The sequence below is a fragment of the Clupea harengus genome, chromosome 16 (assembly GCF_900700415.2).
Source record: "Clupea harengus chromosome 16, Ch_v2.0.2, whole genome shotgun sequence".
Lineage (NCBI taxonomy): Eukaryota > Metazoa > Chordata > Actinopteri > Clupeiformes > Clupeidae > Clupea > Clupea harengus.
In genome coordinates this window covers 17,333,736-17,353,349 of record NC_045167.1, presented here as the reverse complement: position 1 = coordinate 17,353,349, position 19,614 = coordinate 17,333,736, and the positions used below count along the sequence as shown (strand labels likewise).

At 44.2% G+C, this 19,614-nt stretch overlaps 2 protein-coding genes across 3 annotated transcripts in view; both read left to right on the top strand.

The window, feature by feature from the left end:
- The first annotated feature begins 693 nt into the window (after positions 1–693).
- cyyr1 (cysteine/tyrosine-rich 1) lies at positions 694–7,380 on the top strand. Its single transcript, XM_012815456.2, has 4 exons — positions 694–1,470; positions 3,626–3,725; positions 4,472–4,632; positions 6,545–7,380. The coding sequence occupies exons 1-4, from the start codon at positions 1,398–1,400 to the stop codon at positions 6,685–6,687; spliced, it is 477 nt and encodes a 158-aa protein (XP_012670910.2). The 5' UTR covers positions 694–1,397; the 3' UTR covers positions 6,688–7,380.
- A 2,480-nt stretch (positions 7,381–9,860) lies between these two features.
- Positions 9,861–19,614, top strand: part of appa (amyloid beta (A4) precursor protein a) — a 28,396-nt gene continuing 18,642 nt past the window's right edge. For both annotated transcript variants that reach the window (XM_031582812.2, XM_012815467.3), the window contains exon 1: positions 9,861–10,049. In XM_031582812.2, coding sequence (XP_031438672.1) covers positions 9,990–10,049 — 60 coding nt within the window. In that variant the 5' untranslated portion in view covers positions 9,861–9,989. The remainder of the gene's footprint in view (positions 10,050–19,614) is intronic.

Below are 19,614 nucleotides of genomic sequence, written 5' to 3'. Positions count from 1 at the left end.
ACAATAGTCGAATTTTGAGGTGCCAATTAGTGGAACAACAAAGTTTGACAATCGTGGTTTTTGTAGTGGTAGATTGACGGCCATACACTTTGTGATATACTTGCAATACCAAATACTCCAAGAATGCCAATGGCAGAAATGGGAAATGAAACAGGTTCTGTGTTACAGGCCTCCGCCTCCACATATTTTCAAGCTCTCACACAAGTGAGAAGGCCGACGGAAAAGTTACTGGCCCACGGGCTTGGACTGGAGTCCCCATTAGCTTTAGTCCTGCACATTCATGGACCCCTAACCTATGGTTACCAGGAGAGCACATACACCTCTTCCCTGAATTCACTGCCTTGTTTCTCCAACATCTGCATGTAATGACTGTAATGATCATTTATGGGTGATTTGTGGGTGGTATTCTCATAAAAAGTTATATGGTCTCCCAAGAATACGCTCTCACAGACATTATCCTTGTGTATGGCTTATTATAGTGGAGGGGGGGGGGGGGCTTTAGAGTGACATTGTGCTGAATGGAACACATAGCTGGAGTATGAGGGCTTAAATCATAGCATTGTGTTTAGTGTCCTTGTGCAGATGAATGACAGCACGGTTTGTCATTCAGCTAATCAAAAAGCTTAGTCCAAACTTTGTCCATGGGTCAAGGAATCACTAACACTAGAAACAACGGAAGAGGATGAGAGTGGTGGTGGTGGTGATGATGATGAAGATGAAAAGGACAGTGCATTACGAATCCATGATGGAGGACATGGAGATATTCTAAAAGGATTCGTGACATGTGCTGTTGGAGTGTGACAAAAATATTCTCTAAGTGACGGTGTGTTCAAAGGAAAAGAACAATAAAGTCGAGAGGAAAGACATGTCGTCTTGAGGGCAGGCACAATTGGGTGCCTGCTTTTATCTCGGGAATGATCGTGAGGCCATCCACTGTGGCTAAGCTTACTTTCAGCAGTTGCCCATAACCGGTACTTCAATGGTGTCGTGACAGGGGGAGGACAAATATTTATTTATTTATTTTCCAGCGGGCTATAAACACAAGGCTTCATGGTGGCGTCCCAGCTACTATAGGAGTCCTGAGAGGATACATTCGGGGGGAGGGGAGATACTGAAAGAAAAATAGAGAAGGGAAGAAGGGAAAACAAAGAGGAAGAAGTAAAGGCAACGCATTTAGGAGGAGGGAACACGTGGAATATAGGAGACTGCGTTTGCGCCGTTTCTAAAGAGAGGAGACAACTCAGCCAGTAAGGCAGCTCCATAATGTTTTTAATTTGACTAGACTAGACCTAATTTAAGTTTTCGCGTTTTACTCATATGGACTTATTGCTGCTGAACATTACCAACTAGCTACTCTAAACTCTGTGAGATTTGTGGGCAAAAAAGAGACAAAAGACATGGAAAATTCTGCATCCAGGAGGGGACAAACGAAGTTCTTCAGAGAGTCATTGTTGCTTTGCTTGTTTGCCGGTGAGTTATTGGCTGTTTTTAGTTTTTTAGCAGAATCAAATCCGTTCTTCTAACGTATGGTAGGATAACGTATTTATTCATTTAGACCCTATTTTGTAATCGAATGGGAGAAGTAGCCTAGCCTACTGGTTTCCCCTAACGTTACGAGGTTGGCCATATGTAATCTATATAATGTTAATCATTGTTACTAGAGCTAGCTATTTATCTTAGACGAGATGGTTATAGACTAAGCCAACTTATAACCTAACGTTATACTTGTTCGTTCCCTTAGTTTTTGTCATGACTCTCAAAACCCGGTTCCACACGCAACTTAAACGGCAATACTGAATTATAAATATTTTTTCAATATTATAGCTCCTACACATATTTCATCCTAACAAAAACTACAAGTTTGCTACATGCAGCGCCGTAATTGTTGGGGTGTTAGTGGGGGAAGGGAAGGGTGCATGGGGTTCTTCTGGAGGTGGCAGCAGTTGTATGGAGTCTTTGTCCCAGGCGTGTTGACCGACAAGAACCGGAGGTAAGTGGGGACCTCTTAAGACCACCCAGCTAGAGAGTATGCAGAGACTCACATCAAAAGGTCCGTTGAGTAGTCACTGTGGCAAGACTACCAGGAACCAAACTAATTCTCCCTCCATGTGTGTCTCTGTGTGTACTCTCCCTCCCGGGTTGTGTGCTTGTTTGTGACTCATCATTTAGTTATGCTTAACTACAAGTCTGTAATTAGTTTGTTCGTGGTGATTACGCACAAATATTCATAGAATCTGTCAGTCTTTCTACCTTCCTGAATTATGTATTCCACCATAGAACCAAGCACCAGCCAGTCTATTCGTGTTTTTTTATGTAGGTGATAGGCAAATTGCAGTTAAATGTCATCTTCGCAAATTAAGCAGGAACATGATTTCTCACAACAATGCATCCCTAGACTAAGATCACAGTCTACATGTAGTTTATAAATTAAAACAAATTAGAGGTACAATGCATTATGCCCCCCCCCCCCCCTAATTGAATGAAACGAATCTGTATAGGACCTGTTTTTACATTTTTGTTACATGTGAATATGAGGTCGCTTCGTTCTTGTTACCTTACACAACCAGTCAAGTCTGAGGGTTGCTGAATAATGGCGAAGGCAGTGAAAAGAGAATAACCCGAACGGTACAGGACCAGACATGTTTGGCTGCTATCATAGAAGGTAGACAGATTGAGGTAGAAGTACACAAGCAGAAGAACTGTCATAGAAGGACTCCATGAGGAGTGTGTGTGTGTTGCTTGTTTAATTCAAACAAGCCTCTGTGTGTGTGTGTGTGTGAGAGAGAGAGAAAGACAGCATGTTTTGTGTAAATCTCATTCTACCAGATAATTGCAAGGCTGCAGGTCGATGTCACTGTAATAAGGCATAATCATTTCTGTGATCATAATTTTAGAAGTCATGATTGGAGGCTGGAGGAAAACATCAGGAAGGGAAATGTGTGTTTCTAAAAGCGGCCACTCTGGTCCTGCTCGTGAAAGGATTGCCAGATTGTGGAAGACCAAGTGTTACACAGTCAGTTTAGGAATATCCATGCATCTGTAAACTCTCCTAGGATGCATGCCATGTGACAACTTTGGAAAAATAATTTCCAATTAAGCTGCTTTAATTCATTTTGCACAGTTGACAGACAAATGATTTGCTATAACTAGGAACAATAAAAGGATCTCATCATAATGCTTATTTAAATCGTGCCATCTATTACTTTCCCAGATAACCAAAGCCCTTTATTTAGAGAATAGACGAATCAGCTCACCACCTACATTATGGGTCTGTCAGTCTACAAGACTTTTCAGTTGCCAACAGCGAAGGGCTAGCCATAGGCAATTCTTACTAAATGACTGTCTGCTGTTGCAACTTGCGAGTGACTGACTGTGACTGGGATTTTCACTCTACACCATATCTGTCGTGGGAAGTCCACATGCCAGTACTTGCCTTAGCGACCTAGCCACGTTAGACACTTCACACGTTCCGTTGAAGCATCTTTAGATGCCGATTTGGATGATACAGTGGTGACCACACATGTGCTTTTGGATGAGCATGAGGGGTTGCTTCATGGCAGCAATGTCAGTGTGTTGTACTGTTTAGTTGAGAGTTTTTCTTTGTGTGTGTGTGTGTGTGTTTCAGGGCGAGGCCAAGCACAGTGTGATGGCTGTTTGGAGTACTGCTGTGATGGCGTGCCTCCTTTCTGCTGTTCCTACTACGCCTACGTGGGTGATGTCCTCTCGTGAGTAAAAGGACGAACATACACACACACACACACACAATTTCAGAGAGCTCCTTTGCCATCAGGATTGACCCCTGTACTGGGCTTGGCCTTTGACCTGCGTCTGGCAGACGCAGCTGTTCTCTCTCAATCAGAATGGTTTCTGAGCGATATCTGATGTCAAAACACACCAGAGATATTATCAGACTTCAGATCAAATTATACTCTTAGAGGACACACATATGAATATATAAATACAGAAGAAGATTGTCCAGGTCTAGTAACCTTCTTATTTACCAAACGATTCTCTCCCCAACTCCCACTCCCACAACAAGATGAAAGGAGTAAGGGGAGAGAGAGAGAGAGAGAAGGAGCCATAAACCAAGCCATTTGGACAGGACATGGTGGTCAGCTGTTGAGACATGTTTGGTCAGGTGTGTGTGTGTTTGTGTGGAAACACACCGTCCCATCTCCTGACCCTTGTATCTCCCAACCCAAAAATCCTCTCTGGCCCCTGACTCAGACTGTCCGAAATCACACCGCCTAAGCAGGATCATAAACAAATGGCAGCTTTCTGGGTGGCCATTCACCCACACAAGCATACACTTGTACACACACAAGACAGCCTTTGCGTCATCAGAACGGGTAAGAAGAGTTTGTTGACGAAGGCTTTAGAATAGAATGAGCGTGTTAATAATTATGTGGGTGAGCTTTTTTGACCCTCCTCTGATGTGTGTGTGTGTGTGTGTGTGTTTACGTGATTCCAGGGGGACGGCAATATCCGGCATTGTTTTTGGCGTGGTGTTTCTGATGGGGGCGGTCGCGGCAGGCTTTCTGTTTGTGTGCATGTGTGTGAAGAACGGTCGAGGGGCCCGCGTTGGAGTCTTCAGCACGTCCTACATCAACACGGTGTCCCAGGGATATCCAGGTGATTACTCTCGCGCTCTCTATATCCTTTTCACTTTCCAGTGCTTTCTGATCCCATTTCTGGGCAGTGGTGTAAAGTACAGATTTGATTCGATTTCAATGAATAGAGGAAAAATATATGTTTCGTCTTCGAGATGCAGGTTTATTACCATACGTGTTCCAAATTTCGTTATTTGCGAATACAATGACAATAAAGGCTTTGCTATTTCTATAAGTATGTATATAGATATAAGTGCTGTTACTCTGCGTCAAAATTAACTCACTTTGAAATTAACTGAACTGGAATATAACAAAGACAGAGCAAAGAATTCAGGTTGTCTTAAGCTGACATCACATAAGAACATACCTCTAGAACCATTAGTACTTTGAGTGTTTCATGTTACCTTAGTTACGACCCAAAAGGGATAGCATTGTATGCATACGTGATGAAGAACACATCCTAGGAAGACTGTTTTGTATAGGATATAACGCAGACAGACCTAGAAAAAAACATCCCATTGCATAGACAATATAAACACAACATCAATTTATGGTGAACTTAAAATATGTAGATGGCTAATAAAGAACCCTATCTCCATATTTGTTAGATAAGTCGAAGTTAAACCATTTTCTCCCTTTGTCCACCATTTACGTTCTGGTTTGCAGTGTCCTATAAAGGCCACCAGAGGGCATATTTGTCTTGTAGAACATGGTTGTGTTATAGGGTACCATGTATCTCAATCATAAGTCAGATACATAAAGAAGCAGGCTTGGTTCATGAAAAGGGCAGACCTCCACCAAGGCCAAATGTCCTATTTCACAATGTTACTGATGGAGATCATTTCCAAGCACTGTTAATTACTTAAGAATATATGAATCAAGTGCTTTGTTTTGTTTTAATATATTCCTTGTATGAATCATGTGCTTATGAAAGCAGGAACATGGCTTTTCTGTGTGTGTGTGTGTGTGTGTGTGTGTGTGTGTGTGTGTGTAACTTAGATTATTAGGTGCCACTTAGTCTGCATATGTACAAGAGCATGTTTAGACCAGAGGTGATAAGAAGGGTCGAACTGTGCTTCTTCTGACCTTGTGCAAAACCTCCATCCTTGCCTTGGACGTCAGAAATCCACCACATGGTTTTCTCTGCTGAACGATAAACTTCTGTCTATATAAACCTTGTGCGATGTGTTTAATATTGCTTCACTTTCAGCCTTGTGCTGGGAGTGAGCCCAATTGCAATTGTTGTTTGTCTAATAAATATACTTATATGCAGCTCCGGAGTACTGAGGTAACTAGGGTGAACCTATCAGTTACAGTAAGGGGGAAAAAACTCCTGGATCAGCCCCTTGAGGCTGATCCGCTCCAAAATTGAATGGGTTCTTCTGACCCCTCCACCAAGTTTCATGGAAATTGGCCTGGCAGTTTTTGTGTAATCCTGCTGACAAATAGACATACACCAACAAAAAAACATAACCTCCTCAGTGAAGGTAGTGGAAATGGCTGAAATCTGGTTGGTACTTTAAAACTGGAAGCCAGCTAGCTGTTAACAGTCAACAATAGAGGAGAATACCACACCAGTGAGCCCTGGTATAATGTAAACCAGTTCAATTAAATATAGCAATTCAACAGGTGTCTTTTAACTATACGGTATACAGTAATTTATCTGTATTTATTTTGATCTGTAAGGGGGAGAAGTCGCCATCACAGACTGAAATTATAAGGGAGGTGTTAAATTGAAGTCAGACACAGACACATTCCGCCCTCCATCCTGTCTTCTCATAGAAGTGGAGGTGTGCTCTTTGTCACACAAGCTGAAAATGAAGTTTAAATAGAAGTGCTATTTCACCACTGGGAATCGCTACCTCTTCCAGTCCTCTGTAGGAGCCCTGCAGAGTGGGTAAATTGCTGATGTGGTTGTCTCTATTTACTTGCAGGTCCTCCTCCCCCCTACACCTACGACTACGACTACGAGATGTACCCTACCGATCTCCGCCTGCCACCATACACGCCCACCCCCCCGTCCAGGGGCGCAAATTACTCACCCCCTCCCCCGTATCCAGGCTACACCCGGAAGTGAGCCGTTATCTGGATCTGTCGGCGCAGCCTTCGCTCTTCATCATGGGGGGAGGTTAGACGGCCTCCCAGTGCGGGAGCCTGTATGGTATCGTCAGGCCGCAAACTAACACAAAAGAGCTGGAGGACCTTTCGCCAAAGTGTATGAACTGCCCAGTTCTTTTCTGGTTTAGACCACTGATGCTGAGCCATCTGACTGGTTGGACACGGTTGGATCAGTCCAAGTGGTCCTCAAAGCCATGAGGGAAACAGAAGTTGTTGTTGCCTGCACAGAGAATATGGGGCTTTCTCAGAGGACAATTGTGAGCACATTAAGTATAGAAATGCGTCTGTGTTGTTGCCCGAAAGGACATGACTGTAAACTATATTTGAATGACAGTGGGTCAAAGAGAACATAAATTAAAGAAGTGGACAGAAAAGGGCCGAGCATAGACTGAATTCATCGGACATCATCCAACTGAAACTTGAAGAAAACCTAAGGATAACTTGACTCTGAGATGGGAATACGATTCTTCTGCATCTTGTATGCTGTTATGTATCAGTGATGTATTTTCCCATTCTAGCTTTTGGTATGTTTTTTCTTCATGTTATGAAATGTAATGTCATAAAAAGTTTTAATGTGATACGCTGAGATTTGACAAATGCAGATCACAGTTGTGTTTGACATAGTAAATCTTGTGGGCGTATCTAATAAATGAGGGCTGGTTGTACAGCATAAAGATGTTGACTTCCCACTTGTCTGCATAAGGTTTGAATCCAAACAGGTCATTACAACATCACATACAGTGGGGAAAATAAGTATTTGAACCCCTGCCGATTTCGCAAGTTTGCCCACTTGCAAAGAATTGCGTGATCTATAATTGTAATGGTAGGTCTATTTTAACAGTGAGAGACATAATATCAACAAAAACATCCAGAAAACTGCATTTTATAACAGTTATGAATTTATTTGCATTTGCTCGCGGCAAATAAGTATTTGAACCCCTAGCAAAACATGACTTAGTACTTGGTGGAGTAACCCTTGTAGGCAAGCACAGACGTCAGACTGTTCTTAGTTAGTCACCAGGTTTACACACATCTCAGGAGGGATTTTGGTCCACTCCTCTTTGCAGATCCTCTCCAAATCCTTAAGGTTGCGTTTTCAATGGGAGGGAATGAGGTTCATGCCCAATATTCCACGGTACATGGCCCCATCCATAGTCCCCTCGATGTTGTGGAGTCATCCTGTACCCTTGGCAGAGAAACAGCCCCAAATCATAATGTTTCCACCTCCATGCTTGACGGTGGGGATAGTGTTTTTGGGGTCATATTCATCATTCTTCCCCCTCCAAACGCGGCAAGTCGAGTTGATGCCAAAGAGCTTGATTTTTGTCTGACCACATCACGTTCTCCCGGTCCTCCTTAGAATCATTCAAGTGTTCATTGGCAAACTTCAGACAGCCCTGTACATGTGCTTCCTTCAGCAGGGGGACCTTGCGAGCGCTGTAGGACTTCAAACCATTATGGCGTAGGGTTTTGCCAATAATTTTCTTGGTGACTGGGGTCCCAGCTGCCTTGAGATCATTGATATTCTGTCTCTCACTGTTAAAATAGACCTACCATTACAATTATAGATCACGCATTTCTTTGCAAGTGGCCAAACTTGCGAAATCGGCAGGGGGTCAAATACTTATTTCCCCCCACTGTACACCTTCTCCATGTAAGCTTTTCAGAGGTAAGGTGTTACTAGCAGGTAATACATAATGCGTTATTGATGGAGATAATTACCAAACACTGTTAATAACTTTAGAATATATTAATCAAGTGCCTTGTATTAACAATTACCTTATATGCTTTTGTTAACAGGAACACGGCTTTTCTGTGTTTCTGTTTGTGTAACTTTGATTAACTGGCGCCACTTATTGTTTTCTCGACCCTGGGAAGATACAAGAAGCTCAGTCGAGAACTTTGTTTTGACTGTGATGTTAAACATGTATGGCGTCAGCATTAGATAAATCTTAAGTATATAAACCTTGTGATTTATGAGTGATATGGCTTCACTTAAGCCTTGTGCTGGGAGTGAGCCCAATTGCAATTGTTATTTAATACATATACTGATCGACAACTCCGGAGTCCTGAGATAACTTAAGAGTGAAATTTTCACCTAACAGTTATAAAAATAAGCTTAAAGGCAGACATGGTCTAATGTAAAAAATCTCAGATAACCTTTTAAAGCAACAGTACGCATGTGTGTGTTTTAAGCCAGCTAGTTTTTGTATGATCTTCAAATGAACTGGCATATGGTCATTAGAATGAGATATAAACATGTGTGGCGTCCCACGTGCCGCCTTGCCTATTCACTACGCATTTCTGTGCTCCAGGTCAGAAACCCATCGAAAATATAACAATTTGCGTCAGTGCACAGGCAAGCTAGCTATCAGTGAGCAAACTAGCCAGCTTTTATTAGTGCCAACTCTGTTCTGGTAGTGTTGTCAAGTCTGTTGGCTTTTAGTGACAGCGCTAGTTTTACACAAAAACTCCATGTCTCTTGTTTGTTATTTGAGCTTGTATTTGATTCAGGAACCATTGAAGCCAGCTTGTATCTAAAGCAAGATGTCTTGTAATAAAAATGTAAAAATAATTCCATTCCCCAATCCCCAGGCCTTTGCGTGTAACTCTCGACAGAATGGGCTTGCCGTAGGCCTCCTGTGTTCTGAGTGAGTTTATCGATTAAGGGCCTCAGAGCAATGCAAATGTGGTATCCTATAATTGGCCACCAGGTGGCGACGCAATTTGAGAACGACCTGGTCTCTTTGACCCAAATGATAACATAATCTGTCGGCTGTCTGTAGACACGTCTCCCTTTGCTGATAATGTGACTTTAAATTCTTCCAATTTACACCTGTTGTATACATGGCATGAGAAGTAAAAAAAAAAAAACTATTTCATGCCATCCAAATGGGCTGCCTGAATGCAATTCCAGCTGAGGACAGAAATAATAAAGAGATTGAGAGATAGGCCTATTCTACTAAAAGCACAATGGGATAATGAGTGGATAGTGTGATTTTGCATCGTTTCCTATACCCATTGTGTGAGTGTGGTGAAGGCATTGTGCCGCTTCCATTGCCCCCTCCCCTCCCGACGAATCCATTCTCTCGCTGTCCGGTCAGGTGACTGGTTCGCTAGCAGCTGTACAGCCTCGGTATCAGTCTCCATCATTTCTCACTGGAACAGCGACACGAATAGAGACACGGCAAACACCTCGCCAAACTTTAGCCCAGCACCCCGACACACCGCACACTGTAGGCGCTGTGAAGAAGACTCGGCATGGGGGACCATATTGCTATTTTCCTGTTGATGCTTGCGTCCACGGCACTGTCTCTTGAGGTAAGAGAATTATTAAACTAATGATCAGGAGGACAGCAATGGGTTATAACGGGGTCGTGAGAACCACCTTCTCTATGCCTTTGTTATGTTCGAATTCGGGCAATGAAGCAATATCGGCTTGTGCGCTAAAGGTGTTATTAAAGGCTCGAACATGCACTACGAAATAGAAACGTCCGTCTTGTCAGAATGTCTTTTTTTTTTTAGTTAACCTAGCTTAGGCTAGTCCCTATGCATCCCGTGAGGACTTTGAACAGCAGATTACGCACACACAAAATGGTTGGACTATGTACAGTGTAATATGTGTTTTTTCTCTGGCAAAGGCGGATAAATCACTGGAGCAGTAGGACTGTATGTCAGACTACACACTATTATCATGACAGCCCTTTGGCCCGTTTAATCCTTTGTGCTTTAAAACCAAGTCAGACCTTACCTCACTTTATAATACATTGTGCCCCCTCGATGAACACCAGTACGTTTCTGTATAGATATCTGTATAGCCTACATGTCTACCTCTTTCGTAATGACCAGACCTAGCTTGGCGCAACTGGGTTTGTGGGTGATGCAGACGTTTCAAGAAATTGCTGATGTGTCGTTTTTTTTTTAATATGTTGGTCATGTTTTCCAGAGAAAATCCCGTTATTTCCTATACCGTAAACTGAATGATGTTGGACTTGAGTAATGACCCAATGTTAAAGGCCTCATCACTGTAGTCTACATGGTGATAAACATCTTAGCGGTTGTGTTGTGAACAAATATAACAGTGCATCGCCATCCCACTCCCCCACCCTCAATGATTTATTTGGTTATACTGTGCTGTTATTTGAGTGTAGAATATGCCCTGTGCTGCGCTTTATGTAGGCTATTGTCGAGGAATCGTTGTATTTTTGCTGTCTTGGAGACGCGTGTCGACCCTCATTCCTACCCACGTCCCTATTTCATTTGAGGTGGCGTGTAGAAACAGTGGTGGGCGTGTTTTAGGAAAAATGTGTATTGACATCTATTTGTGGCTAGGCTATATATTTTACGAACACCCGTGCAGTTAATGGTATGTATGGGGTACCAAGCGTTTAAAGAGCGCAGGCTTGTCTTTTCACAACAGGGGTGAGGAACATTTCTTCGTCAACATGTTACATGTCGAGAACAGGGAGTTGGATGTTGCCAGATAGAAATAAGATGGCGGCGGTGCACTGCGGTGTTCTATTATAACTCCACGGGACCGGGACCAAACGTACAAGAAACGCCTCGCCTCTCTTCTGAAAGGGGGTTTCAAGAGATTTATCTGCCCTCCCTAACCTCTTCCATTCAGTTCATTACACTTGAAGGATTCAAATCACTAGCTTAACGTCATGGTCTGTGAACATGCTGTCTGGAGGAGCTGTTGCGGGTGGAGTGTGATGGCACCACAGCGCACATGTATTGTTTGTCGCCCCGGCATTCTGCCATACTCTGGTCTGCCGGAGACAATCACTTACTGTTACCGCAGTCACACAATTACTCAGCATAGCATGGAGTCTTGCTCAAAACCACAGTGGTTTCTGAAGATGTTGGCAATTGATTAGACGTTTTAATTATTTAAATACTGCTATGGCCACGCTGTAGTTAGGCAATGCCTCATTTCATATTTTCATTTAATAAGGTTTTTGACGTGAAGTCAACAAAATAATTTTGTTGAACTTGATTTCAGTTCTGATTTGCATAAGGAATTAGGTTTAGAGTTGAAAAGCCTGCTCACCTGCGCTGCACAGATTTGTTTTTGTTAGCCAAATTTGTCACGTGCAGTTCCCCACAATCCCCAGCGGTCTTCAGATAACCGTGGGCGATTTAGCCTCGTTTGACTATCAACCTCATTTGCATGGACTATTTGCAGTAAATCACTGCTGTAGATTTAAATCGTCTAGAGCTTTTCTCAGCCAGACAGCATGTGGTAGTCTTGCCCAGGATGGTGGCAGGTAGACCTACGTTCACATCCCAGCCGAAGGTGTGAGACTCTTGTTTGATTGAGAAGATGCTATTGTTTGGTATGTTATGGGGGCCTGCTGTATCTGAATGATTTCAGTGCATTAAGGCCTGGGAGAAGAGGCTGAGTTGTGGGGTTTGGCTTGTTCAGAGCTCTGGGAAATGAGTCTGGTTGGCTTGATCTGCTCACTGCACCCAAACAATTTATCCTCCGTCACTGCTATATAAAATAACTGTCCTTAACATCTGTTGGTTTTCATTTGATGTTTCCTGGTATTAACTAGATAGATAGATAGATGGATACTTTATTAATCCAGAGGGAAATTTAGGTCATCCATCGTAGCTTATACACTTATGCACTTGTGCAACTCACAGACATACATACATAAATCACATACACATAGGGAGAACATGTTCACAGGGAGTGGGGTGTTTACAGATACAGGAATGGATCTGACCCTATGGTACATTATGCATAGATTGGGAAAGTGTTGATGTCCACGAGGAAAGTGTTCTTGTGCTGCAAGTGTGGATGACAGGGAGGCTCCAATGGCAAGATGAATGTTTTTAGACATCACACCATAACTGAAGTGTAACAATGATATAATATTATGCATTGGCCTTGCGGTATTTTAAGGGTACACATTCATGGGTCTGATTGTTCTACTGGGTGTTGGTTGCAAAATAGTGTCACCGTTTCTATGGTGACATGAGCAAGGCACACAAATGTTATCACATCTGCCTGATGTCGTATCAGTTTATGAGCTTGTGAGAGTGTTGTTGTTTGCCTCCCCTCCCATCTTTGCTTTATGGATTCTCTTTCACTTTGTGCCTTTTGATGTTGCCTGATTTTTATGGAGTGCTGTTGTAACAACATATTTTTCCTCTTTGAGTGTGGTGACGAGCCGAAGGCTGCAGTAGTTCTGCTGTGAGCAGGCTTAGGCCATAGCCATGTGTGTTTATCTGAGACAGACAGACAGACAGACAGACACACACACACACACACACTGACAGTCACGTTGTTGGTGCTGGAATGGAAGGCATTCAGAGTGGATCACCATGAAAGCCGAATGGCTGAAAGAGGGCTTTGTTGGGCCGGGGATGGCAGCGGTGCTGGGGGGGTCGAGTCCAGCGAGTCAGCAGGTGGGCGTTTGGTGTAGTAACTGTTGAGGTGCGGGGCTCAGATGGGAAACAGCAGGTTCCTGCGCCATCAGGATGGGCCACGCAAGTCATTAGTCATTGCAGCTGTCTGCCTTAAAGAGCGGACTGTTGGTGTGCGCAGGTGCTGCTTAATATAGATGGCCCAGAGCAGCCTCATCTGGATGGCAGAGCGGGGGGATTGGTTGCTGATGAGGGTGGTGGTGGTGGTGGTGGAGGGGGAGGGATGGTGTGTGGCGGCGGCTGCATGTCCTGCTGGCAGCTTCTTGACAGAACTCCACTTCCAAGGTTCCCCGCTGCCATGGCAACCGCACCTCTCAAAGCGAGCGCGAGGCAGTAGCGTGGTAAGACCCGCCGCTAATGAGGCGCGCCTGTCATCCCAGCGGCCATATTTTAACAGACGCCTGCCGCGCTGTAGCGCTGGCCTCTGACCCCGCCCTCAGCTGGGGGGGGGGGTGTATGATTATCGGAGGCTTCCGATTGCCCCCGAGGCACCTTCTGCGGGAGACCCACGGGTGCAGTCACCTGGACGACAGAGCGGAAAGTCTCCACAGGTAGCAGCAGCAGCAGGCTGCAACATGTAGACACCGGAGAGGGTGTGGTCGTGATTCATTGTCCGGACGTTTGAAGGTGGATGTCAGTCATATTAGTGTATATATTAGAGTGGTGATTATAACAAAGTCGTTCATCATCAGTTCAATCACCTGCTGGATAATCTGTTGCATTTGGTAAACAATTTTTGGCCAAATCAGTCAAATGAATGGCCATAGGTCACTTGCTCAGTTGTGGACTCCTGGATTAATGTAGACCTTAAATAGGTTAGAAAGTACAATCAGGGGGAAACATATTTTTCACTGTACCGCTTCAATGTAGGAACAGGCATTTGGTTAGATCAGAGGCTGTGTGTTGCGTGAAGCATTTTCCCAACATGTGTACTGTATACCTGTGTATTAATTCTGCACACAGTCCACACAACATCTATTTGAATGCATTATATTTATCTAGCCTGATACACCTTATCCACCCTCTCAACAGCCACCCTCTCCCAAAGCCCTAGATCCTCCCTCTCCTTGGTTGTCGTGGCACCCAGTCCCTTCCTGGTGCTTAGCAGCAGTTCTATAATTATCCCCCCCAACAGCTACCACCCCACTCTCCCCCCCTCCTCTCCCAGCTTGGGTTAGGGCTGGGTGGGGTTGAGTGGGGTGGGGTGTGCGCAGGGGTGGCTGGTATTCCTGTCTTTCTGCTCTCATTCCCCCCTCTCACACCCAGCCTCAGAACCATCTCTAGGACTTAACCCTTGAGACTCCCCCTGTGTGTCACGCAAGCTGTGGTGAAAGTCCCAGGAGTGTTCAGTGAAAGAGGGGAGTCATGTTCACCTGAGACACACTGAACACGCCTAGATGGCTCAGTGAACCTGAAGCCATGCAGGGAAACATAAACCAGGCAAATAGCAAACCAGTGAAAACATCAGCACACGCTCCTACATTCCTGCTCACCAACGCCCAAGCTCAGGAGTTCAATTATAGCTGTGTGTGTGGACTTCTGAAGTGTTAGCTTCAAGGTTTGCCTCTTTGCTCATGAGACAGGCTCGTCTCAAGTGTTCCTAATTTTGTAGTCTCAGTGACGCAGTGCAGAGAGATATTCCTGACCAGCCTCCACCATTTTACCTTCTGCTTCCTGTTTGCTTCCTCCTCTTGTGAGGCAGACTTCCTGTGTTTGTCTGGCCCTGTCGCAAGCCCCTGGAAGAAAATAAATGAACCCGTAACCCTTTGGAGTCCAAGCCACTTTCTTATGTTTTACTATGCCCCCGGTTTTGCTCTATTTGCCCAGTCATAATGTTTCTGGTCATAAATGTTTCTTGGCATCATTTTATTCAGCAGAACTGTTTTCATAACATGCCATTTCTATTTCTATTCTATTTCTATTTATTCAAGCTACTATATAGATGTACCAAACCTCAAAACCACCCAGAAAATAGAACATGTGTTTGAAAATGCAATCATGAACATGAGCTCTCAAATGTAGTGAATTCACAGTTCTCATATTATGCAGTTTTTCTTTTATATGCATATCAAACTTCAGTGACCAAAAACCCAAATTAAAATACTAAGTATGCTCCATTATGTGAGTGAAAATGATCATATCAGTGTTTAATATTATGGTCTGTAAAGGGCTTCAGACTCAAGTGTCTGGTATTGGTGTGTTCAGAGGAGCCTCTGCTTTAATAATGTTGCATTATTTCTACCATTAAACACACTGCATTGATCTACCAAGTTCAAAACTACCATATTGAGAGATGCATTTTGAAAATGATATTATTGAAGATTGCCAATCAAATGTTAGGAACATACAGATTATTGATTATAGCTTATACTGTATGTTTATCTATCATTATATGAACATCAAATGAATACAAATATTCAAAACATTAAAAAAGCCATTTACAAAACAGGGCCAAGACCTCCATTTTGCAAGGACAAGTTGCAGGGCCACTCAAAGCAATCCTGGTACAAAGTGAGACACAGGGTTACAGTGGCCTTTGCCATTTCTGACTAATTAGACAAACAAATGCTTTCCTTTTCACTGTGAGTGCCGCTAGTTGCATCTTTGGCCGTAGCTACTTCCGCTTTGAGTGGGTTGTTTACGAGGTCTAATTGGTCAAGATCGCACGCTGCCAAGTAAAACTAGTTCAAATCCCATGGGTTAAAATCCCATGTATGAATAAACACACAAAAATAGAGTGGAGTGGAGCTGTGAATGTGTTTTCTCCATCAGAAGGTCGATTGTGAAGCTCACGTGAAGTCCCAAGCTCACTTTCCTCCCTTTGTAGTCTTGGCCTTCGGTTGAATAGTCTTTTTTGCTTAGGAAGGTTCCTAACTGAGTAAAATGACCCGAAATATCTAAGTGGCAGCCATAATAAGAGCTGGTCGAATTATCTAAATGCTGCATGAAAGGTGCTTCAATTCTTCCTTTCCTATCTCGTTTAGCGTAGGGTACACTGGACCATCCTTTACGAAAGGAAAGGAAATAATGCCGTCCAACAATTCCTTGCAGCAGCAACAGCAAACGATCAACATGACCACGCCAAATGACATCTGCTGTTGCATAATATCATAGCCTAGTGTAAGAGCAGTCGGATTCTCTTAGCACCTTTTCCTAAGTCCTAATGAATTCTCCTTAACATCTTTCCATAACGTTTTCCATCGAGGTCAAGGAAAAGTGGTTTGGAAAAGACATAGAACGTAATAAAATAAAATAAAACGCAGCCTTAGTTTACAATTTCAAGGGTCAAGCAGACTTTCTATGACCTCTAACTCACTTAAATGACCAAGGTGAGGATGTTCACACTTTCGCAGGGGTTCAAAGTAAGAATACGCACGGCTAAGGAGGCCATCAATATTTTATGATCTAGGTGTGCTAATAGGCATAGATTTATGCCATGAATAATTCATTGTCATCGCTAGCAGAGACCCCAGCCTCCATACAGTATGCAAGAACATAGTGTTCAATATCTTTGATGGCGTCAGTGACGAGTTTTTTTTACCGTGGTAAATGAGCGATTTCTCTTATCCTTTGTGTATAAAAGAATGACAATGGAAAACTGTCCTTAAGCAGCGGTCCGGCAGGTGTAAGCACTTTTCCCATAATGGTTTGGCTGTGGGAATGGAGGGTGGAGTTGATGTAAATCATCACGGCAAGAACCGAGTTCAGGAACGGGGCATGTTGGCGCTTCATAGAAATAGAGGTTTAATCTCAGAATCGTTTCACACTCGCTGTCACTCTCCCATATCCCCCTACCTCTCTTGATTTCCTTCTCTTACTCACGCTCTCTTTGTGTGTCTACCTCTCCCTTTGCCTCATTTTTGAAATTTTCCCAGCTGTCCCTCTCATGCTACACACTCATCCCCTCTTTCTTGTCCTTCCCCCTTTTTCTTTCTTTCTTTCTTTCTCTTCTATTTTGAATCTATTAGCCTCTTCTCTTGAATACTTGTGCTGCGCTCCCACTCCCAACAACAACAAAACCCCCCACCATAAAACCTTCACTCACAGATGGGCCCAAAGCCGTGGGGGAGAGAGAGGGCTGGAATTTTTTGTTCTCCTGTTGTCATAGTGATGGAGAGGGGGGTCGAGCAGCAGACGGATCGTCTTCATTTTTATTGCTGTGGTGATGGCAGCCCTTCTGCAACTGTGTGTGTGTGTGTGTGTGTGTCTGTGTGTGTGTCTGTGTGTCTGTGTGTGCGTGCACACAGGCAGAATGTTGGCAGGCACAGTGAGAGGGAAGTGAGGGGTCTGCTTGGCTTATAATCACTGAAACATACACCCCTTCGGGATCCGGTCACACACACACACACACACACACACACACACACACACACACACACACACATCAGGGTCTAGTCTTAGCAAGTGGCAAAGGATATCACTATACATACACCCAGCTTCGTACACAAACGCATACACCTCTGAGTCCAGTCTTACAACATGGCCAAGAGTATCATTACACACACACAGACACACAGACAGCAGATTTTATGAGTCGGGGCGCTTTATGTCTTTGCTTCCCTTGTGTGGGCCCCTCTACATATTTAGACCTGTTTTTTCCTCACTGAAACACATATGCACACACACACACTTTTGGTACACACACACTCACCCACATACACAATCTTTCAGTAGATCTGATTCAGATTTCACTGCTATGTAGCCACCTGAACCGCTCGGGGCCTGCACTGTTCGAGGCCTGCACTGCTCAGCCCCAGTAGCTCCTGTGAAGTGGCCTTTGGACAGGTGTCTGCTTACAGCAGGTGGAGCCAGAGCCGTCTGCTCCCTCTTTAAGGGGTCACCGCCCTCAGATCTGAGGCCTCACCGCTCTGTCCTCTCCGCCACAATCTGCCTTGGCTTAGCCACAAACATGCGCTCAAGTGTCACTTAAGTGAACTATGGAAAAGGTTCAAACGAGCTTTGGGATGTGGTCCTGGGAGAAGGGGCTGATAGCAGGTATTTTGGCACCAGCTTGTCAAATTGTCTTGTGCATCACTTGTGTAAAAGGTAAAAAACCTTTGGGCAGTCAGTCGTACTTGTGAGGTACGTTCTTCAGACGACGTGCCTTCACTTTAGGACGCTACATTTAATACGCATTTCATCTACGACACATTAAAATGGAACGGATAGAAATGCTAGTATGTCTTCAAAACTAAAAGCAGTGATTTGGTGTGGCCAAGTGCGAATTGTGACTGAAATTGTGTTCTTGTTGGTCAACAAGAATCGTTTCCCTCCTTCCCACTTTTGTGCATTCAAGATTCGTCTGGTTTGTTGTAACTTGAAGGCGTTTGTCCACTGCTCTGAGTGTGTTGCATGAAACCAGCAATAAAGACAAGCAGAGTTAAAAACACCCCCAGACATACAAACACACACACACACACACACTCACAAAAAGCTAAAAGCTTGTTAAAACAACTTCAAAGTCTCCCTCACCCCCAGCAAAGGGGGGGGGGGGGTGTTCCACTAGGGACTCAGCAGTCCTGGGACTCCATGGGATTGAACAGTGTCCTGGGACTCCATGGGATTGAACAGTGCCCTGGGACTCTGATGCCCTGAATGGCTCTGCCCTGTCCCAGCGCAGGCCCCTGTGGGTGGTGGTGGCAAATCCCTGAAATTTGTGATCAGTAGAGAAAAAAAAAAAAAATTCCAACATGTAATCTCACATTCCTCTGTCTGTGTAATAAAGGCTGAGAAATAAAGCTGCCAGCTGGATTTGTGTTCTGTGTGGGGTGTGTGTGTGTGGGTGTGTATTCCTATGCATGTGGGATGCAGGGCAGGGTGGAGTTTGTTTTGCGTGAGTGTCTATGATGTGGTGTGTGTGTGTGTGTGTGTGTGTGCATGTGCGTGTGTGGCTCTCTCACTCAGACACCATGTTCTCTGTCCTCAGGGGGTTTCTTCCCAGTGGGGAATCTGATCCCAGCCTCTCACACAGGGGCTTCTGTTCTGGCTAGATAACACTAGCAGACACACACACACGTACACACACTCGCATGCACAGATACATATACCGCATGCCCTGGGAGGGAGAGGGAGAGTGTGCTTGTGAAAGATAGCAAGGGCTCAATTGAAGAAAAGGAGAAGAGAAATCTGCCTTTAAGGCTGTACTTACTTTAGCTCAGTGTGGGATTAGACTAAAGTCTGTCAACACGCACAATGTGATGAAAGAGTGTGTGTGTGTGTGTGTGTGTGTGTGTGTGAACAGATGGGAGGAGATTCATCATCATCTCAAAGGTCACAGAGCCCACACGACCCCTGTGCTTCCACTGACCAGTAGTAGTGTGTCTGGCTGCATTGAGGGGTGGGGAGGGCCATGTCCTGGATGTTTATTACTCACTGACTCACGCACACACACGCACGCACACACACACGCACGCACACACGCACGCACACACACACACGCACACACACA